The 24,368-nt window shown below is 36.0% G+C and overlaps 1 protein-coding gene across 4 annotated transcripts in view; it reads left to right on the top strand.

Moving 5' to 3' along the window:
- The first annotated feature begins 287 nt into the window (after window positions 1–287).
- Window positions 288–24,368, top strand: part of LOC150104970 (uncharacterized) — a 336,174-nt gene continuing 312,093 nt past the window's right edge. Inside the window, exon 1 of one of the 4 annotated variants that reach the window (XM_090396080.1) lies at window positions 288–531. In XM_090396080.1, coding sequence (XP_090252206.1) covers window positions 519–531 — 13 coding nt within the window. In that variant the 5' untranslated portion in view covers window positions 288–518. Of the gene's footprint in view, window positions 787–24,368 lie in introns of all 4 variants that reach the window. The other 3 variants (XM_090396079.1, XM_090396081.1, XM_090396082.1) reach the window with 3 other exon arrangements.

The raw sequence follows: 24,368 nt of genomic DNA, 5'->3' as shown, positions 1-24,368 counted from the left end.
AACAACTTATTAAATCTATTTTAGGGAGGCAATTCAGAATGCTTGTCGCCAAGAGTAGGTAAGGTTCTTTTATTTTCTCATATTCATTTATATCGCTAAAATATAATTCTCCAAATCGAAATGAATTTAATGTGTGGGAAAAAATATTTCCGTTAACTATTTTAAGCCGCATATGTAAAATGTAGGAAATCATATTTTCTATGAATGTTTTTGGCCACATATATGAAATGATATTTACGTCATCATTCCTCCCCCCTTTGGCTAAGAAAGGAAGTCGTTTGTTATTTGCTGAGAACGAAGGCTTCTGTTTGTAAACGAAGTCTGCAATGATTTGATTTCTTCGTGTGTTGCAAGACCCCTCACAGCTGAGTGGCTGTCGAATACGTTGTTTCTGTGTTTTGGTGATTCTTCCCTTGTGGATTTACTAGTGAAATGTGATTCGTCTTGATAAACATGAAACGATTTGTCTTTTGCGTAATGTGATATATCATTGATGAACTTTTAGTAGTGTGTACAGAATGCTATTTTTTTGTAAGTACTATTGACAGTATTCTTAATAACTGCTAGTTTTTCTACCCCTAACTTATTTTTTTTCTGGAAAAAGTGTGTATTTTTTGAAGTCATTTCAAACAAAACGTGATGAGAATATCTGCAGATCTTATAGAGGAAGATGGATATTTTGCGGAGGAGACTAATCAGTTAATAATAAAGTTGTATCCGCCACCAATTGTATATACTCTTCCATTTCCAGAAGAAGAATTATCATGGTGTGACATAAAGAATTTGGTCAGTAGTGCGTGAAATATTTAAAAATGCAGTTATTTCATGTTATTTATTTTTTGTGTTCATAGTTTTCAGTTGATATTCCATACTTAATATATAAATAGAAAAACATTTAACGGAGAAATTAACAGTGATTGTTTATTTGCATGAGATCATTGATACATACAATTATGTAAATTTATATTTCATTAAGTAGGCTTAGCAATGCTGTGTGATGTTAAAATATATATTTTGCATTAAAGAGTTATTTTTAAAATAATGTTTTCTCATAATCAATGTTCCACTTTTAAATATCAGTGTACTTCTTTCAGAATGCAACCTGATACTACACTGTTTATTTGTCAAGTAGCCTGACTGCTTGATAGTGATATCACATTGAAATCAATTCAAGATGTGTACTAAAAAAAGAATTTCATTAAAAATAACAACGCCAGGTATAGAATGTAGGCCACCCAGTTTCGAAAAATGTTAAATAAAAGTAAAATATCTTACATATGATTACTTCATTAATTTATTTGTTAAATGAGTTGTCAATGCATACATATTTGTTAGTAGAAATATGACCTAGTGCATTATTTGCAAACAAAAAATATTTTAAGTAACTAGTATTTTTCAGTGATGTTTTTTTTTTTTCCACCAATCTCTTTCCTTGAGTATCTTTTTTTGGAGAGGGATAGAATGCTAGTGTATTATTATTATTATTATTATTATTATTATCAAACCTCTATGGAGTCAAAAGACTCATTGTGAGAATTCATATAATAAACTACACATTTAGAATGAACTGGGTACCTTCATATTGTATGTAACACCACCCCACATTCCAAACATAATGAAGTTGTCTCAGAATTGTAATAATAATGAACTGTCAAATTGCTTAATTGATATTAGTGACTAATATATTTGTAAGGACTTTGAATTAGAAATATATGTATTCTGAAGGTCTTGCGATTTATAGCTTTTTTTTAAATACTCATAATTATTTTTTGTTTGCATAGTTTGTCATTAAAATTTTCATTGACTTATATTTTTGCCATTTCAAAACAGTGTTAAACTTTATCCATGTCTTTGCACTTGTTATGATGCAAAGCAGCAATTTTAAATGTTAAGGAGTTTACCATGGACTTGTCATTTTTCAAGAAGGATAAAGATGTTTTCTATCATTCTTTTATTTATACTAATTTCATCTTTAGTGTTTCAAAATTGATTTTTCTAATTACTTTTAGAATAGCTTTGTGATCTTTTCAGAATTTTCCCTAAAGATTCTATTTCAGGAATTTTCTTGTTATCACATATCTCTACAATCATTCTTGTTTCTTATGTCAGTTAATAGCAATCAATTCCTGCTACTCCAGATTTCTCTCATTGAATATTTATATTTTTCTTGGATATTGATTTTCAAAGTTGCCCATTGATGCCAGTAAGAAATTTTCCCCCACTCTGTTTTAGGAAAATTTAAAAGATCATAAAAACATGTATAATACAACAATGCATCACTGTTTCCTAAACTTCACATAGACAGAGAACTGTTTTTTCATTGTATGTTTCACAGCCAATCACATATATATACGTGCATACCTGTATGTATATGTGATGTGTATCTGATATTTTTAGTGGTGTCTGATGTTGGTTAGGCAACAGCTCCAGAACCAAGTATATTCATGTTATTAAACTTGAATAAGAACTAGTTACACATTTCTGTTGTTTAATTTTACTTTTTATTATTTATAGTTTGATTTTCTCTGTCAGAAGAAATACAAGGAAAGATGGGTACTCAAAAGAGATTGCAGCAGTTTGAGTTGGATCAGAGGATTGGCATCAGCAAGTTGTATACAAGGGAAACAGTGTCATTAAGGAGGAATGTGACAAGCAGTGACCAAATGGGATCTATTTTAGAACCATTTTTGGTTAACTTATATGCTAATGGAAACAATTAAATAGTAATATGTAGTTGTTTGCATATGATGCAAAGTTGTAAAAGGTGTGAAGAGTGCAATTGAAATAGTTCTCTAGGTATGAAAATGCACTTTGTGGGTAGAGTGAGGTTGCCAGTTCAGTGTTGCAGAGGTTTTTTATGATAATGCATGCTACTCGTAGAAGATTTTAAACCTACAGGAAACATTAATACTGTGAATGGATGAAAAGATAATCATCTGGTAACCCTACTCTAGAGACAAAACATGTAATTGTGCTTCCCCTCCCAAGCCACTTCAGGCTGTAATTAAATGAGGTGGTGAGTCTTACATCAGACAGTGAAAATTATCACTGAAGGACATACAGTATCATCTAGGTGGATTTTCAACTCGCAGCTGGTGGGCTGTAGAATAGAGACATTATCCTCTTGGCCAACCAGTCCAGTATGAACAGTTTTAAAATTTAGAATGCTGTATATGTGTGATTAGTGGGAATGTAATAAAGACATTGGAAGAGATAAGAGACCTGGTGATGGACGTCTCTAAAATGTAGCAGCCACGTTGCAAGATTATAAGTCATTCATTGTCTTGTAAGGACTTTGTGTTTTGCTTGCATTGGATTATAACAGGAATGAGGAGGATGCTTGATTGTAAAAAATAGAGATTATAGTTTCACTGGATGGGAACCACACTTTGGTGATCTGCTATGGTGTGGTCACCAAAGTGTGGTTCCTATCCAGTGAAACTATAATTTCTAGGTATGCAGAGGTATGCATCCTGTGGGCTTATAATTTGACAATATTGGGAAATGTTGTCGAAATTGAAGTACATGTATATTCGGCAAGGAGCCTGTGTAGCTCAGTGGATGTGGCATTTGCACACCACGGCGCTTAACCACAAGAAGGAAGACTTACTTTCGAATCTAGTCGGCAACTAGAGGAAATTTTTCTAAGCCTTTTTTTGATTGGTTCCTGAGTTAGTCTATCTCTGGCACGGGCAAGCGGGTTTTTTCTCTTGTAAACTCGAGAAAATCGACCGTAAAACCCACATTATCTCAGACATTAAATATATTGTGTTAGGGACCACAAGATGGCAGCACCTGTTGAGTTGTCTCTCTTCACTGCGTGCTGCTTAATTAGTGATAGCCTTGGGCCAGCTATCTTCGATTGAGTAGCAGTGAAGATTGAACTGTTCACTCAGTCTCCAAAAGTTAGGGCTGAAACGGTCTCGCCTACTTCCTATACAGGAATAAAAAGGTGTTAGCTGATTTTTTTTTATGATAGTTTCACCATACAGTGAGGCTCTATTTAGATTATTGTGCTCAGATTTAGTCGCCTGGCTTTGAGGAATCTTTGTGTTTTTTTCAGTTGAAGGTGAGTTAACCAATCTCATATGAAGATAGCAGGGTTTTTCTTTATGAAAGCTCCAGTTTTTCATCCTGCATATAGGCTGATCAGCCAGAGTACACATGCAATTTGCAGTAGATGGCTCTATAGTTTGTAACTGATTATTTAGAGATGCTTCTTCCATCAATGTAGGACAACTGAACATGAGAACACAAAGAGATAAGGAGAGTATTTCACCCTGAAAGTTATAGATTATCAGTGACATAAGGTCTGAATAAAAGATAGAATGAGCATATTTAAATGAATGTGAGTTATTTAAAATAGTAAGAGCTGTGTGATGATATAAATAGAACAATGTAAGTGGATAACAGAAGAACTTTTAGATTATTTAAAAAAGTTATTAATGATGTTTGATTTGAATGAGACTTTCCCATATCTTCAAATCAGTCTCAAAAATCTAAAAAATACAATCTAGAGTACAATCAAGAATGTAGTGGCTACATTCCTTCCTTTCAACCAGGTCGCCTCTTGGTTCCAATCTTCTAAAGATAAACAATCTCTTTGCATCTGCCAAGTTCCTTATGATTGTCACCTTTCTTACTTTGGACAAACTGAATGTTCTGTACTGTGGAGAAAATATTAGAAGAACACCAATCTTACATTATTAATAAGAAATCTAACCTAGCACAACATGGAATTGCTACTGACTGCAGTATCCTCTGGTTTGAAAACCTTTTCTCCATCAATGCCACCACAAGTATGAATATTTGTTTAAGAGAGCGGTGAAGCCTTGCTCTACAATCCAAACCGGAATTGGAATGGCTGCTTCTCCTTATCGAAGATATCAGAAAGTCTCATTCAAATCAGACATCATTAATCATTTTTTTTCCCTTTTTAAAATCTAAAAGGAGGGTAACCAGTGATGTGCCCCAAGGTTCTGTTCTTGGGCCCCTGCTGTTGAATTTGGTTGTAAGGGATATATCATGTGGACTGACTGGGGATCTTCAGTTGTTTTGCTGATGATGCAAAGTTGGGAAGAATTATAAGTAGCACTGCTGATGTTAATTCCCTTCAGAAAGATTTGAATAGATTTTTTACTTGAACAAAAGTGTTGCATTTTGTAGTGCAGAAATACAAGGCTGTGTATTATATCTATGGTGCTGTACTGCAGGAAGTGATGGTTGACAGCAGAAGTTCAGAGGGCATGTTGCTAATGTTGCAAAGGCTGCACATTGCAGTGCTGCTATGATAAGAAGTACTCTAACATGTAGGGATAAGGAAGTAGTTGTCATTGTATAAGGCACTGGTCAGGCTGCACTTGGACTATTGTGCTCAGATCTGGTTGCCTGGTTTTCAATGTGATGTGGAGACATGGAGAGGATCCAGAGGCGAGTGACTGAGATGATGTCAGGACTTTGGAATGCTGGCTATAGAGAGAGGTCGAAGAAATGTGGATGGCAGAGTTTGGTGGGTAGGAGGAAAAGAGGTAATATGATAGAGACATTTAAGTTAGTGAGAGGATTTTATCAGATTAATCCAGAGGGGAAGAACCAGAGATCATCCCTGGAAGTTATATAAAAGTGTGGTGTGAAGAGGGATGTGAGGAGTAGATTTTTGTACATGGAGAATTGTCAGTGAATGGAACATATTACCAGAATGTGTTGTTAATGCAAGGAGTGTTAAGGATTTTAAGGTTCTATATGATAAATATGTTGTCAGTTGAATGAACCTCTCTCTCGATGAGTGCCGACTCCATGGAGGGTAATAATAATGCTTCTTCTGTTAAACACTTGCATTGTTCTGTTTATAACATCATGTTGCTGCTACTATTTTAAATAATCCATTGTTTGCATTCTACTTTGTATTTACAAGTCTCTTTTGTCACAGAACAACCTTTACCACCAGTTCTCAGTTTCATTGTTGTTTGGCACCACAAGGGTGCCAATGGGAAGATCTCAATGACTTATACCACCATCCCATGTTCCGAGTACTGCTTCAGTTCTCTTGATCCAACCACCTGCTGAAACCACAACAGAAATTATTCTCACAGGAAAGAAGACCTTCATATCTTATTCCACTCAAATTCACAGCTACTATCCAATTTTTGGTTCTCAAAAAAAAGTGTGCCAATGCAGTAAAAGAAACCTCTGCTTACCACAAATGGCTCGAGACCGAAACTCCAATTGCTCACTCTGCCTATGCATCAGCTTGCAACTGAGTAAAAGTTGTAAAAGAATCATCACCAAATCCAAATCAAACTTTGAAAGGGCCAAATGCTATAAACTCACCTCTTGTCTAAATGGCAGTCACTCCTTCTGGTTCGTTGCCAAGGCAACTTTTGCCCACCCAGGTTTCCATCACTCTCACATCTGGATGGAACTGTATTCACCTCACCTAAAGACAAGGCCAGCTTACTGTCATCACTCTTCTCTTTCAATTCATGCATTGATGACCTGGGCAAAGTTCCCTCCACTACACCAAGAACTGCTCTCTCCATGTCACCCATAGTCTTCCACCAGAAAGAAATCTGAAGTATCTTAATAACTTGAATACAAAGCATCTGGTCCTGATGATATCCCACCTGTTGTGTTAAAAATCCCCCCCCCCCAGAACAAACATCTATCCTGTATTACCTCTTCAATCTATCTTATTCAACTGGCATCTACCCTACAGCATCGAAACAGTTCCACATCAGCCCATCCCAAAGAAAGGTGATAAAAGTTGATCAACAAACTACCATCCAGTTACTATTTCTTCTGTTCTCTCTACAGTTATGGAGAAAGTCAGCAACCAACTCCTGACCATCTAGAGACTTACCAACAAATCGGTAACCAGCAATATGGATTCTGCCACTCGCAATCTACAGCCGATCTAGCTTTCCTCGCCCACTTCTGGACTGAAGCTATGGAAAAATTCAGAGAAACTCGCATAGTTGCTCTTGACTTTTTAAAAGCATTTGATCAAGTTTGACACAGGGGGTCTACTTAGCAAACTGTCTTCCACACATTGCAACTGGATAGGCAACTTTCTCATTGGTTAATCACTATATGTCATGGTGGGTGGTTTCCTCTCCCCTGCATTTTCCATCAATGCAGGAGTACTGCAGTTCCATTCTTTCACCCACTCTTTTCTTCTTGTATATAAATGACCTGCTCTCACAAGCTTCCGGTTCTATCTGTAGCTTTGCTGATGACAATACACCCCGTTTCTCCTTTTTATTCAACAATTAAAGTATTAATTGTATACTTTACAATTATTAGAATAATTCAAGTATTAGAATCCTCAAGATCCACCACGACCAATGTCCTGAACTTCGATCTTCTAGCTATATCTCAACCGGGGAAGGGCAATCGTGTACACTTCAATGCCACCAAAACTCAGTTTTGTCTGATGTTTTGCAAGAAAGAGTTCACATTCCTCTCCCTTACTTTCAGTAATACCCAGATATCAAAACACTATCAGATTTCCCTTTTTGGACTGACATATGCCTCCAATTTTTCCTGCCACAAGACATTTCAACCATAGCTTTTACAGCCACCAAAAAACTTGGTGTACCTTTTTCACTAGACACTACTTCACAACCTTCACATTTGCTAACTCTATACAAATCACAAATTTGCGTAACTGCTCTGCCAAGGATCCTCAACCTCCTCTCTGTTCCAGGTGTCTAAAAGTTCCTTGTTCTTGCAACTTAGCAGATCTCCCAGTTTGACCATAATATGATAACATCTGCCTAGAAGAACATAAAATATGCATCTATTTCTATAAGCATAGTCAGTCAGGGTTTGCTGACCATGCCTTGGAACTTTGCACAGAATCAAATGGGAGGGACTATGCTTCACTACAAAAAATACAAATTTGAAAGAATTTTTTAGAATTAGCAGCAGATTTAAAAAAATCAACATAATCTTAATAAATATGGTTGTGTTAAACTACCTAAGATTTGAGAAACTAATTCTTATACCTCCTGCTAAATACATCTAAGGGCCAGCAGCACCCATAGAGGGTGTCTCTCATAAGACTTCAGGCTTTCAGTCTAATAATTTCCATTTATTGTTTTGTGCATATTTGTTTTTTTTTTTTTTTTTTTTTTTTTGGAATTTTAATATTGTTTCCTTGATGATGTCTCGGTGACAGAGATGAAATATAGGAGCGATTAAACATGTTGTTTAATTATTTATGTGCTGTATTTATTCCGTTAAGTCTTAAAATTAGTTCAAATCAGCAATTTGGTCTGAATAGTTGATAGTCCATTACCTCCATATTAACCATCAATACCTGTTTTACTTTGCCTTGAAATCATTCACTGATAAAGCACACACACAACTCTCTTTGGTAATATATTGCACTCATTCGCCATTCTCCGAAGAAATATATCTAGTCCTCATGCCCTTGCTAACCCCACACTTGCTGAGTTTCCATGGATGATCCCTTGTTTTCCCTCACATCATTCATCGTGTACTGAAATATTTTCTCCATATTAATTCTATAAACCCTCCTAATCAACTTATGTGTGTCTATCTCCCCCCCCCCCATATCTGCCAATCAAACCTGCCTCTGTAATCCACAAATCTTCAATTCCTCCTCACATGGCACATCATGCAGACCTGCCACCATCTTGGTCACTCACCTCTGAATCCTCTCCACTTTGTCCACATCTCTAAGAAACCCAGGTAACCAGATCTGTGCTCATTAATCCAGATGAGGCCTTATCAAAGCCTAATAAAGAGGAATCATAATTGGCTTATCTCTGCATGTCATGGTTTCCTTCAGTAACCAGATAATCCTACATGCTGTTTTAGCCTCTTTTGCAATATGTTCTCTGAACTTCAACTTCCTATCCACCAATACCCCAAATCCCCTGCTCCTGCTTCCTCAATTTCCTGGAGTATAATTTCATCATATGGTACACAGCTGGTAATTTTTCACTTCAAAATGCATAACCTTACACTTTGCCACATTATATTTGACATCTATTTTCTTTGTCCATACTGTCAATCTATTTAAATCATTCTGTAAATTATCGATATCATCTTTGACTATTGCTCTACCCAATTTTGCATAATCTGCAAACAACAATATTTCTGTTTAGATCATCTCCCATGTCATTAATGTACAAATTAAATAGCAGTGGCCCAAGTATAGAACCCTGTAGCACATTACTAGTCACCACAGGCCTTCTATGGGCTCTTGAATAAACTGTCTGGTAACTCTCCAACAACCCCTGTCTTATCCACATTACCAACTTCATATAACCACTTTAGCACAATTGGAAGAATAGTGGAACATTGCGCCCTTCTATTGAAAAAGACCTGAGTTCGATTCTCATTGTGACAAGGGGAACCTTATATGCACTTTTTCAGTTGAAGGGTGAGTTAACCAATCTCATATGGTGGTAGCAGGGTTTTTCTTCCTGGAAACTCGGGTTTTTCATCATGCATACAGACAAATCGGCCTTCAGAACACACCCAATTTACAGACAAAAAATACTGTTGTTGGTGAGGATGGGTGATAGATGCCGTTGATGGCATTGGCATCGAAGTTGGAGAATTAAATAGTAATGGAGAGGATGAGATGTATTCAGCGAAGTACAGTAGTGTACCCTCCCAGAATGAGTCCTTGGACTCCCTGGAGGTGTCACATAATAATAATAATATCCACACCATTTGCTGTAATTTACATAATTTATGCTTCAGTAATAAAGTGACAGCTGATTTGGATAAAGGTAATGGCTATATGGTGATACTGTTGAGCCCATTACCTTTATTCAATTCAGCTGTTATTATTAGCATTTATTACTGAAGGATAGGTCATGAATTATTACATGACCTATCCTTCACAAACCATGCCGACCGACCCCTCTCCCCCAACAGTATCCCATTCCTATCCACCCATTCCCGAATTTTGTCTTGACCAACTTCTCCAATACCTTGACCACACTCCTGAATACTAATTGGTTGATAATTTGCTACTTCCCTTGGGCCTCTACTAGAGCTAAGACTCAGATTAAACAATCTAATCAAAGACACTACCAATTCTCTAGCGTGCGTGCACACACACACACACACACACACACATATATATATTTTTTTTTTTATTTTTATTTTTTATGTGATTACTGATTACCACTCTCAAAAGCTTGCAAGCCTATAATACATTAGTACTGTGTGTGTGTTAGGAATTTTTTATTCTTATTACTTACATCTTTTGTAAGATTTAAAGTAATGTTTTTGGTATTTTTTAAATTTATTTTTTACATAGTCTGGAAACCCTGCTCTAGAGACTAAACATGGTACTGCTCCAAGCATATGATCTGATATCAAACCCATAGCTATATTAACATCTTGATTCTGTAATATCCTATATACCTCAATTTTCTCTACCCCTACATCTACATTAACCCCTATCATATCTATTATTGTAATATCTTTACATGGATGATATATGAAATGCCCTTGCCAGGTGATCAATGAATAATTCAACTATTTCATCTGCTTCAGTCACCTCCCTACTACCTATATTCATCACATTTATTCTACTATGGTTTTTTATTCTTTTACTTATCACATACTGAAAAACCTCATTCAGATTACTCTTTCTTGCTCAGCTAATCTCTCTCTTATATTCCAATTTTGCCTTTCTATATACCAGTCAATCTTCTGACCTGTGATTTATACTGCTTATGGGCTTGCTGGTGACTTTCTCTTTAAATTTCCTCTGCATTGTTATTCTTTCTTTTTAGCTCCTGCTTAATGCTGCAACTCATCTATTTAATTCCCAATTTATTAATTCTCTTAACTCTTGGTATGCAGTCAGCTACTTGTTCCTTAAAACATCCCTTACAACTTCTCATACACTACTAACATGAAGTTTATCCACTCATAGTACCACTCTGAGAAATCTGCTGGGTTTCCAGCTCTGTAATTCCACATGTAACCCTTCTTTACTGAAAATTCTCCCATGCTTAGCCACCTCCCAGGTTAAATCCGAATAATTGGTCTCACCGATTGGTAGCAGTATATCCATCTTAGTTATGTACAAGCCCAGCATTCTAGATCCCCTAGTATTTTCCATTACATTACCTAATTTTCATTAGGTAATTGTTTCTAAGAAGCTGCATAATTTCTTTCATCCATATGACCTTTACTCCTTCCAATCTATATCCTCATAATAATTACCTACCCTACACTTATTGAGTTTATATGCTGATACATATCACCCACATCATCCTTTGCATTCTCTGGCCTTTAGCAAATACTTTAGCAACCAAATACTTTGTCCTATTAGCTTGTATATTTCATACCAGACAGCCTCAAATGCACTGCTTTCCATCTTACTGACGTTCTGTTTATTCCCACTCTTTTAGGCTGCCGGTCTGGTTGGCCGAGTGGTTAGCGAATCCGCTCTCTAGCCAAAAGGCTGCGGGTTCGAATCCCACCGTGGGCATGGATGTTGTAATTGTCTGTGAAAGTACTAGTAGTGGCAGTCGGCGGTAGATGGCGTCGGTGTTAGATGATGAAGGTTGGTGGAGTAGTGAGACGAAGATTTGTAGAGTAGATGCCCTCCCTCGATGAGTCTTTGGACTCCCTGGAGGTGTGATGTAATAATAATAATAATAATAATAATAATAATTCATCTGATATAATCAGAAATGCCCCCCCCCCATCTTATTTGTTCTGCACTAAAAATTATAATCTTCACATTCTATACCAATGATAATATCATCCTCAGTTAGCCACATCTCACTAATAACAATAACGTTTGGCCAGTAGGCACAAAACAGTGCCAAAAATTCTTCTTTCTTGGTCCTAAATAGTTCTGGCATTAGTAAGCATACATGATATAATCCTCATAAGCCCATAATTAACCTCATGCTTTGTACCTGCGATCTCATTCTTGTTTACTACCTCTGGAACTAAAGTCAACATTTGACCTGCTTTCTCCTTAACAATTCTAGTTTTCCTGATTTTGCACATCTAATCCTACTACAGTGAGCAGCACTTTTTCTTGACTCCTAACACTAAATCCATTTAATTGCAGACCATCTGCCTTATATAAGTCTTTTCAGCCATCCAACTCACTCCACACATCCAGAAACTGCACACCATTTCTCCTACACAACCTACGCATTTGCAGTTATGGCTTGCCTTCACAATTTGCCTCTTTCATACTGTGGCAACAGACCCATTATTTTTCACTTTCACTTTTCTCACTGTCAGTAACTTTTTCATGTCTTTCTTCACGCCATACTTTTCTCTTTTCAGATCATTTGTATCTGCTAAAACAGTCAATTCCTTCACTTTACCATTCTGCATCCTAATAGCATCACTAACATCATTAATCTTGGCGCCTGGGAAACCTAATTTTGTCATACCCTCACAAAGCACTCCTCTTATCATGGAATCTCCATACAAAATTCTCATCCTATTCTCTCTGTCATTGCAAGAAATTAACATGAACTGGGTTGTATATTTGCTGAAGGATTTTAATAATTGATACAAAGTAAAAAACACCAATAAGTTTTGCCAACTTAGCTGTCTGGCTTCGTCAGGGTACAATTGTATTTTTTTACAAATACAGAAGAACGCGTACATCAAACACATGGAGCGTGTATGATATGAACTGTTGTTATGCAGGAATGCTCTGTAATTAGCAGCAAAATTTAACTCTGGCGTGCTTAATGATCTTATGAGGGTCTTCCAAATATCAGCTAGAATTAATCATTGATTTCTATTGAGGTTGCGTTTAGAATGGATGACTGCTATAGCTTCTTTTATGTTTTGGGAGCTGAAATCCTCCTCTAAATAGGGGATGGAGCTTTTGTCCCATTCGATGGTATGGTTTGTTCCTCGAGAAATGAAGGGCTAATCCAGAATTGTCTTCTCTGTTGTTTACATCTCCGACGTGTTCTCTTTTTCTTATTTCCAAACTTCTTGAGGTCTGACCAATGTAATTTAATCCACATGAACAGGGGATGTTGTAGAAATCAGCATATTTGAAGAAGGCATAACTGTCTTTTGGAGATCTTTAAAAAGTGGCAGATATTTTTAAAGGTTTAAAGGTCACTCGTATTTCATGATGTGGCTTGAGGAGTGTAGCAATCTTTTTAGAAACTGTCCCAGCATAAGGAATGGCAATGGTGGATTTGTAACATGTTTCCTCAGATTGTTGTTGTTGTTGGGGGGGGGTCGCAGAAAAGTATCTTATCGATCAGTTTTTTGGATAACTATTCTCTATCAGGGTTTTTGATATATTGGATAATTCATCTTTGAGATCTTTTTCTTCTGTTGTGATGCGAGTGACCCTATTTTTGAGCATGTGTACGATGCTCAGTTTTTGAGAAATGTGGTGCAAAGATGTGAAGTGCAAATATCGACCTGTGTTGGTTGGTTTGCGATAGACTGAGCATTGTACATCTGCCACTTTTTAAGATCTCTGAAAGACAGTTATGCCTTCTTCAAATATGCCAATGTCTACAACATCCCCTATTCATGTGGATCAAATTACATTGGTCAGACCTCAAGAAGTTTGGAAATAAGAAAAAGAGAACATGTTGGAGATGTAAACAACAACAGAGAAGACAACTATGGGTTAGCCCTTTATTTTTCGAGGACACACCATCGAATGGGACAAAAGCTCCATGCCCTATTTAGAGGAGAATTTCCGTTCCCGAAACATAAAAGAAGCTCATTTATCATGCCAGAATTAAATTTTGCTTCTTATTACAGAACGTTCCTACATAGCAACAGTTGATATCATATATGCTCCATGCGTTTGATGTATGCATTCTTTTGTATTTGTAAAAAAAATACAATTGTAGCTAAGTTGGCGAAACTTGTTGGCATTTTTTACTTAGTATCAATTATTAAAATCCTTTGGTTCATGTTAATTTCTTGCATTCATTAGATGGTAGATAATAATATAGAATCGTCTCTCTCTCTATCATTCTTAGACGAGCATTCCTTTCTCTTCCTTGCTTCTTCTTTCTTTTCTCAGCAGTACCACTCACCAAACATTTATTCATTCTCTCAAGCTTATCAGCAAAGAGGAAAATTTTGCTGTTACAACACGTACCTAAATCATTGAAAAATATATTGAACACTAAAGGTACCAAAAGTGAATCCTGTAGAACTATTCTTAATCACATAATGAAAGTTTCCTTCATTTCATTATTCACTTCACTTCAAAATTCATTAAATTTAATAACTACGGTAAATAAAGCTTATCAGCAAAGAGGAAAATTTTGCTATTACAACACGTACCTAAATCATTGAAAAATATATTGAACACTAAAGGTACCAAAATGAATCCTGTAGAACTATTCTTAATCACATAATGAAAGTTTCCTTCATTTCATTATTCACTTCACTTCAAAATTCATTAAATTTAATAACTACAGTAAATCCAGTCTTTCTGATCATGCCCTGAATACTCTACATAGAATTGACTGGAAAGGCACCTATTGTTTACATCACACCAAAATGTGGTGTGAATGTAAATTTAAGGAGGCCTGTGAAGTTTTTATCAACCACCCTAATCTTAACAATAATGATGGTCTAAAAATCCTAAGAATATGGAAAGCACATATTCTACCCACATAAACTTTTCGTCTAAGAGTTAATTATAATTAGGACTGTACATAATCCAGGATCTTAACTCTAATATAACAACTCTCATGTTAAATTAGGACACTACTTTTGCTGTAATAAAATTAACTATATGAAAGAGGTTCTCTGATCATGTTATAAATCAATATAGCTTTGATGTAATCATTGTCTTTTTGGCATACTGTTTGAAATGTAATATAGCTTGTCTCTGTATAGATGATGACTTTAATGTGAAGGTCGAAACATCGGGAAATTAAAGTAATTATTTCTAACATGGTTGTAGTCTCCATAATTTGTCTGAAGTGAATGGCTGTTTGATTAGGTAGCAAGTTGTGTATGGGGGAGTTATATTCCAGAAAAGAAAAGTCACTAGTGGCATGCCCCAGAGGTCTGTTTTGGGGCTATTGTTGTTTAATTTGTATGCAAATGACATTGGAAAGAGCTTAAATGGTGATATACGGTTGTCTTCAGATGATTCAAAGTTGAGAAGAGGTATGAGAAGTAGAGCAGGTTGTAGCTTTGCAAAAGACCTAAATAGATTGTCTGAATGGGCAAGTGTGTGGAGATGTCAATTTAATGTTGCAAAGTGTAAAGTTTTAAAATTTGGAAAGCAAAGATTGGATGCAGAGTATAGGATTGTTGTGGATATTTTAGAGGAGGTGGAGGAAATGAAAGATTTCATAGTTATGGTGGATCGGGACTTGAAATTTTGTGGACATTTTACTAAAATTGTGAGGACAACACAGTGGATTATGGGAATGATGCAGAGAACACTAACATGTAGAAGTAAGGATTTTTGATTCCATTGTACAAGACTTTTATCAGGCTGCATATAGATTACTGTGCACTGATCAGATTCAATCAAGTTTTCAAAAGGATTCAGAGATGATGACTAAGTTGGTTTCTGGTCTCCGGAATAGAATATGAGCACACAGATTGAGAGAATGCAAATTACAGAGCCTAGTGGATAAAATGAAGCAGGAAGACATGATCAAGACGTATAAATTGGTTAGGGATAATTACCAGATTAGTGTGGATGAGATTTTTCATGGAATATCTGGAGACAGGGAGGATGAGAGGCCATTCCTGGAAGCTGTGTGTGTGAGCAAGGGAATCAGGAGTAGATATTTTTTGCATAGAGAGTGGTAGGTGATTGGAATACATTGCCTGAGAGTTTGGCAAGTGCAGGGACAGTGAATGCATTTAAGTCGAGGTGCGATGAGTTGTGCATGTGAGAGTGGGGCCTCCCACGATTAGTCTCTTGACTTCATGGAGGTCTGTTGATAATAAATTCTGCAGTCTCAGACAGGGTCTTTCAAAATGTTGCATGTAGTGCTGACTAACTGACTTCTATTTTATTTGACTTATTCTTTTTGGTGTATAACAACTTGGAATTAGTCTCAACATTCTTAGACAACTCCACTCAAATGTAGGTTTACAATCTTTAATGATTTAGTAATAACTGTTTTTGTATTTATCATACTTTTCAACAGATTTACACTTAGATCTGTTGAAAAGTATGATATTTTTTTTCATAAAATATCATACTTTATTTGATAAAGTATGATATTTTATACTTTATCAAATAAAGGTTTTATAATATGAGTCTCAGAACAGGGAAGATTCCACAGGAGTGGAAAGAATGTATGGTAATCCCATTGCACAAGAGTGGCGCAAAGACTGATGTATCCAACTATTGACCAGTCAGCATCTCAGGAGTCGTGGTGAAGATTTTGAAAAATTGGTTAGGGCTCACATTCAGAAATGGGTTGACAGTGAATCTCTACTTTGCAATGAGCAACATCCATTTACTAAGGGAAGGTCATGTTTTAGCAACTTGCTCACATTCTATAACAATGTTACCATTGAACTAGACAAGGGGAAATGGATACATCACGATACTTTTGGATTTTGCTAAGGCTTTTGGCAGAATACAGCATAGTAGACTGTTGCATAAATTGGAGAATATGGGTTTGGATTATTAGCATGGATAAGAGGAATGCTGACTGACATATCAAAAAGTGGTATATGGGGGATGTGAGTCTGCAAGATTTGAATCCGAAGCGTTGTTGTCTTGGCTTGCACATCCCCTGAGACACTTCACAAGTGCGGCAGTAGGCAGCCTCCTAGGAGCGATTCCTTCACACCTTCGGATGACTGGCTGGCCTGCTACGCTATTCCTCCCTTCCAAGGTTAAAAGCCCTGGTAGGGTTAAGTTTCCTCACTTGCAATAACTCATTAGATGAAGGCTCCGACTCTTATAGGCCGGAGCCAGGAAACTCGTTGAGTGTGAATCCAGATGTCTGTTTCTTGTTTGGAGGTGATTCTGCCACCCGTCCCAGTGGCATCCTCAGGAAGAAAGTTAAAAGAAAGCTCTGCAAAGACTGTCATCAACCCATTTATTCAAGTTCTTATCATGCATGCTTGTTCTGGCAGTCAAGGAGTTCCCAATCTCAGACATTTCATATGTCAGTCTGTGATCGTGTATTCTCTACTGCAGTTGACCTTGGCATGCATCACCCCTCGAAACATCCAGCCAAAGCCAACGCTGCAATAAGAACAGAGCGCATCAAAGCACATTGGACTGCCGAAGAAAAAAAGATCCTCGCCACTCATGAGATCGAATTGATGGCTCGAGGAATAAAGAAAATCAATGAGGCTTTATTTAAGGCATTCCCATTAAGATCCTTGAATGCCATCAATGTCATAGACAGAAAGCCAGTTACAAAGCCTTATTTCAAGAATTGGCAACCCATTTGCCACAGGTAGGGACAGGTAATATATCCATATCTCCTGTCCCTGCCTCTCCATCTTCCAGCACCATCCTGCTGTTGAAGAAGAGGCTTTGATTCTCAGACTGACATCATCTCTAGATGATCCTCCTCTTCCAGAATATAACCACCAAATTCTTAAATATCTCATCCAGACTCACCTTCTGGGAATGGATATCACAGATCAGTTGAATGACTACCTCCATGCTGAATTCTCTGAACACTTCATGCCTCGTCAACATCAGCCTATGTCTCATTCTACAATGATTTTGTCAAAAGAGAAGCAGAGGAAGAGGGCCTATGCAGGCCCTCTATAAAAAGAATAGAGGGCAGTGTGCCAAAACCATCCTTGATGGTGCTCCTCACCTTGACGGTGCATTCATAAATATCTCATCCAGACTCACCTTCTGGGAATGGATATCACAGATCAGTTGAATGACTACCTCCATGCTGAATTCTCTGAACACTTCATGCCTCGTCAACATCAGCCTATGTCTCATTCTACAATGATTTTGTCAAAAGGGAAGCAGAGGAAGAGGGCCTATGCAGGCCCTCTATAAAAAGAATAGAGGGCAGTGTGCCAAAACCATCCTTGACGGTGCTTCCCCTCCATCTCTAGCAGACTTACATGATGACTGATATGTATGGGACATATCAGTATTCTTTCTTTTTCAGCAACATCCACTGTCATCAAAATTGTCATCCTGAAGTTGAACTTCAGGGGCCATGTAGCAAAGATTGCATATACCACTCAGAAGATAATTGCAATGCTGAAAAGAACGTTCACATGTAAAGATATGGATGTTATTTTGCCTCTTTACAAGGCCTTGATAAGACTCGGACTATTGTGTGCAGGTATGGTCTCCTTGTTTCCATTGTGATTCCGATGTATTAGAGTGATGCAAAAGAATATGTTAAAATGATATCAGGATTGTGGAATACTGATTATGAAGACAGATTGAGAATTTGTAGCCTGCAGACACTAGCAAACAGGAGAAAGAGGGGGGGAGGTTATATGATTGAGACTCACAAACTTCTGAAAGGGTCATACGGGATTTCAATTGATGGAATTTTTCAATTTATGGAGGGTGGGGAAAGGACAAGAGGGCATCCTTGGAAGCTGAGAATGAATAGCACCAAGAAGGGGGTGAGGGCTAGATATTTCTCTCATAGGGTGGTGCATGATTGGAATGGGATTGCCATTGGATGTTATGAGTGCAAGCAGTGTGAATGAATTCAGGAATAAGTATGATAGCTGGTGCATGTAGTATGTGGCCTCCCTTGATGAGTCCCACTCCCTGGATATCTGTCTTAATAATAATTATACTTTTTAAGGACTGTTGAAATTGGTTCAGAAATTCCAGCACTGTATAGTATTGAAGCTCTATATGCAGGGCAGGGTTGTGTGTGTGTGTTCAAATATATGCTGGCTTTTCCTTTTGATGAAACCATTCTGCTGCATAATGTTTTGGAGAGAGTTAAGTTGTAGTTTAAGATCATAAAGATTGAAGCAGACAATGTGTGCTTTTTTAAGAAGAGTTATGATGCCTATTTTTTTGAGACAGATGATGTGTATAAATGTTGTATGTAATAATAGCTTGTTAAAGTAAGCTTACTTTAACAGGCTAAACTTCATTGAAGAGAAGCATGTCCAGGAAAACTAATTTTTTTTTTGTCCTTTTCTTCAGGTGAAATTGATACAAAGGTATAGGCTGTTAATTTTGGTTATGAATGAAGGTATAGCAGTTCAGAATGTGGCCAAATGGTGCAAAGGCATCATCCACATAGCAGAATGAGGGTTGTAGTTGTAAACCAGAATGACTGTTTCCTTATCTAAAATTTGGGAAAGTCTGATCCTTATTTTTACTGCAAACATTAATCTTTTGTTATTATTATTTAGGTATTAACCTTACATATGCTGTTCTGTTTTCACTCCGTCATGTGGCTCATATCTTTCGAAATTCATTGTCATATCTCTACTTTTATGAGTTATCATCATTTTTTCTAAATTGTATTTCAGTATATTATTACCATACTTTGAATTTGAAATAGTTGGTAACAAGGTTTTTTATAGGATTGGGAAGTGTTGTACTTAGCTAGAAATTACGTTCGTGTTTTCATCTATATTTTCCACATGTAAGCTAACAAGTGTGGGTCTGAAGTATTGGTTATGAATGAAGGTATAATTTTTCATGATACCTTCAGAATTTTCATGACTAAGTTACTTGTATGTTGAGAGCAGCTGACTATATCATCAAGTTGCCATGTTTATCCCATATTGCACAGCATAACCAGTCAAAATTAGTTCAGGTGACTCATCATAATGCATGACGAGCACTGAGAATGGAATGTATTCAGTAAGGTGAGGTGTTGGAAGGCGTCTTTCACTATTATGCAATAGAACTGCTTTTCATCTTCTTCTGGAATAATCTACAAACTGCGTCTTACAGCTCATAAACTTCATTAATTTCTCAAGAATAAAATTCCATTCTTGTCTCAAAATATGAACCTAAGATTTGGTTTCTGTTTCTAAAAGGAAATTTTTGTTCTTTCTTGAATTAATATGTTCTGTTGTTGAAGCAAGATCCTGTAGTTTAGATCATATTTTTAAATACATCATATCTCTAACAGAATCATAATGCTTCTGTTCAACTAGATGGGCTCTGTTGATGTCTTCATAAATCCTTTCATTCCATGACTGTATCCTCTTCTCTGCACCTCAGCATTTGTTAGTGCCAGTATTGTATGGTCAATATCCCAGCAGGTTCTGGATGATCTAAAAGGTTAGGTGCTAGTCTTGTGGTTGATTCTAAATTTAGATATCATGTCAAATGTTTTTTATTGAGAATTTGAATACATTAGTTAAAAATAATGATCCCTTTCTGATATGGTTCTCTTCAAGTCTTAGACTGGTCTTTCTTTAAATCTATTGAGTTATAATTTGACTCAGTAGATTTATGGAAAATATGTGCACAATAATGAGAACACAATTTGTCTTGGTCCTCTATTTCACACCTGAAGCAATGATAGTATGCAATCAAAAAATAAAATGTTTAATTTGTTGACCAGTCTCATTTTTGTACCCATTAAGCTATGTTGTGTATGCGACTTCATAGTCTTCACTTGTACTAATGTGTAGTAACAATTTATTGCTATAGCCCAGAGACAGGCCTAATATAGTTTTAATATTAAATTTTTTTTGATGAGTTTAAATTGGTAGAAATGTTTCTTAGCAGTAAGTAATTTTTCTTAGCCTTAAGGATAGAATTATTTAGATTTTGAGAGTTAGTGGTACTTCCTTCCTTGTACACAATAACTAAGATATAAACACTTGCACAATATTTATTTTTTTTAAAACACTGAAATGGTAAAATAGAGGACTAAGACAAATTGGGTTCTCATTATTGTGCACATATTTTCCATAAATCTACTGAGTCAATGACTTAAAGAGAACCATATCAGAAAGAGATTATGACAAAGAATGACAAAGTTTCAAAAACTAAAGGATTTAAAAAAAAAAAAAAAAATCGAGAGAACCACTTGGAAAACACTGGACTGGTAATATATGCTATGTATTATTTTACCAGTCACCAGTCCAGTGTTTTCCAAGTGGTTCTCTCGATTTTTTTTTTTTTTTTTTTTTTTAAATCCTTTAGTTTTTGAAACTTTGTCATTCTTTTCATATGCACATGTATTCAGATTGTTGGTTTCCTATTTATGCTCTGCAGTGTATGCCCTACTTTGGTTTTGTTGTTGTTATTCAAGTTGTTCTGGAAATAGCCTTGGCCTATATCTTGTCTTCTTCATAAATTTTCTGTTTCATTTCTTTTCTCCTTCACTTGTATATTTTCTTAAAACTGTAGTTGAAGCAATTAGTATAAATATCAAAAGTGATATTTATACTATCTCATTTAACTGTATACTACAAAATGCTGTTGAAGAGAGAAAAAAAGGCAGATGTTAGGGTAATTTGTGAATCTTTAATAGTAATAACTTTTGGAGATTATAAATAAATTCAGGTAGAAGTAATTTTTGAAGAATTAATTTGAATATGAATGTGATTGAGATAATTTTGTTCTTATATACTTCAGAATTTTTTTGTATATTATTGAGTCTTACAGTTTGTTTGTTAATCTTCTGATGTGAAATTCCACCCTTATTTTAGTAGATATAATGTGAAGAACATCTTCCTCTCCTAGTCTTTAGTGCTAGATTTTTTTTAAAATATTTTTGAAATTATTATTATTTATTTATGCAGAAATAGATGCATAAAAATTACAAAGCTGATAGTGTTATGTAGATCTCCAAAGAAATATAAGCACATCACAAAACATCAAACAAGTACTTGGCTGTTTGAAAAATTATGTTTTTATTTTCATTTCTGCATATATTCTAGCATAAGCAAATGAAATCTTACATGCAAAGTATCTTCTTGACTAAGCCTTGTACGTACACAACAGGTGATGTTTAATGAAGTTTCATTTTAGACATCATTGACTTTATAAACCGTGTTATAAATAACTCTTTTAATTTCCCGACGTTTCGATCTTCATATTAAGATCATCATCTGGAGTATATACAAATATATAAGGACAAGCTGAGTTACATTATACACAGTAAGCTAGAGAAACAATGATTTGATCACCGGTTATTCTACTGGCATGACCTCTAGTGAAAAAATAAAAAATTACAAATTAATTAATTATTTAGAAACTACATCAAGCTAAATTCTATTTAAGATAACATGAGAAAAAATTCTTTTTTTATCTAAGTCTTCTTTTAGTAACAATGATGACCTATTTTTAACATAACAATTGTTATTTTAGATTTAGGATTCTGGATTACCTACAGTCTTGTTTTTAGTTAGAAAGTTTCTGTGGGTAGAATATGTGCCTTCTATATGCTTGGGATTTTTAGACCATCGTTATTGTTCAGATTGGGGTGGTTGATAAGAATCTCACAGGCTTCCTTAAATTTGCATTCATACCATGTTTTGGTGTGATGTAAACAACTGATGCTTTTCCAGTCAATTCTATGTAAAGTGTTCAGGGCGTGATTGGAAAGGCCAGCTTCACCATAGTTATTATATTTAATATATCGTTTACATTCCTTTTGTCTGATAGGAATTGTGCATCCTGTTTCCCATATATATGGTAAATTACAGGTGCATTAAATATGGTATACTCCAGGGTGGGCCAGCAGAGGGAGTTGGTCTTTGGATGAGTTGAGTAAACATTTTAATTTTGCAGGAGGTTTAAAGGTGGCTTTGAGGTTGTATTTTTGTGGTATTCTGTTTATTTCATCTGATATCCCTTTAATGTAAGGAATGGTTATAGTTTTATTGTAGCCTTGTTTATCTTTGTTTTTTATTGAGGTCTTGTTGAGAATTTTGTTAATAGTGTTTTGCTGTAACCATTTTAAAATTGTCTTTCAGAGCTTGTTCACTGGAGCAGATCTTCAAAACCCTGTTTTTTGGAGTATTAATGACACCTAGTTTTTGTGTTGAGTGGTCGTAATAGTTTATGTGTATATGTTGGCCAGTATGTATCTGCTTCCGGTACACAGCGAAGGCAAGACTGCCAGAAGGAAGACGTGTGACAAGTGTATCTAGAAACGGAAGTGTGCTTTTATATTACAAATTGTTAATTCTTGACCACAAAGATTAATGAAAATTAACTATTATTTAGATATTGGTCAAGTGTAGGTGAATAACTAATTTAATTTCCAGCTAGTTTCGCCATCTTATGCTGTTGGGCTTCTTCAGGGTATAATCATGAAAGCAAATAAACAAAAATTACAAGCTATACGTTAACTGACAATTTTATTTCAATAACAAAATAGTAGTGCGCGTGAAACAACACGCGTGTCGCAGATACATGATTTACTAGTTAAGATGCATTTTGTAGTTTGCACTGAAGTTCATTTCCTGTGTGTTTAGTGATCTGATTAAAGTCTTCCATATATCTGGCAGAATTAAACCCTGGTTCCTGTTAAGGTTATTTGTGGAACGAGCGACTGTAGCAGCTTCTTTGAAGATTCCGGAACGGTAGTTTTCTTCTATATGTGGCATAAGACTTTTATTCCATTCAATAATGTGGTTGGTTGTAGAGAAGTCGGAAGAAACGCCAGAAATATCATGTCTGCTGTTTCTAACATAGTTGATGTGTTCCCTTTGTCTCACTTTGAAGCTTCTAGACGTCTGACCAATATAACTTAGACCACAGGAACAAAGGATGTTATAAACTCCTGCATGTTTGTAGAAGGGATTGAAATCTTTTGGTGATCTTAGAAATTTCTGGATAGTTTCAACTGGCTTGAAGGTCACTCTAATATTGTGTAGTTTTAGGAGGTGAGCTAGTTTTTTGGAGATGGTACCAATGTATTGAATAGTTATAGTGGTTATATATTGGGTGTCATCACGTTGTCTTTGTGGTATATCAGAGAAGAGAATCTTATTAACAAGTCCTCTAGGGTAGCCATTTAGGAGTAGATCCTTTGATATTTTATTTAATTCCTCTTGTAGATCATTATGGTCTGTGGTGAATTGTATAGCTCTTTTCTTTAGCATATGAATAGTGCTGAGTTTTTGGGAGATGTGGTGTGATGAGCTAAAGTTTAGATAACGTCCAGTATTTGTTGGTTTTCTATAAACTGATAAGTTGACACTGTTATTTTCTTTATTATGATGTCTAGGAATGGTAGTTGTTTGTCCTTTTCAAGATCTAGTGTGAATTTGATAGTATGGTGGAACATATGGATTTTGTTTAGGTAATCTAATAGCTCACAAGAGGGTGAGGGGGGGGGCTGCCCATGGCCAATCTGGATTGGCCATGGGCAGCTCCCTCTCACCCTCTTGTGCCAACTTATTTATGGAAGATCTTGAAAGTAAAATCTTATCTCAAATTAATCCAAAACCTAAGGCATGGTTCAGATTTGTTGATGACATCT

This window comes from Typopeltis vanoorti, chromosome 7 (genome assembly GCF_054136105.1).
Source record: "Typopeltis vanoorti isolate ZY-2024b chromosome 7, IOZ_Tvanoo_1.0, whole genome shotgun sequence".
Classification (NCBI taxonomy): domain Eukaryota; kingdom Metazoa; phylum Arthropoda; class Arachnida; order Uropygi; family Thelyphonidae; genus Typopeltis; species Typopeltis vanoorti.
This window is presented reverse-complemented; position numbering and strand designations above follow the sequence as displayed.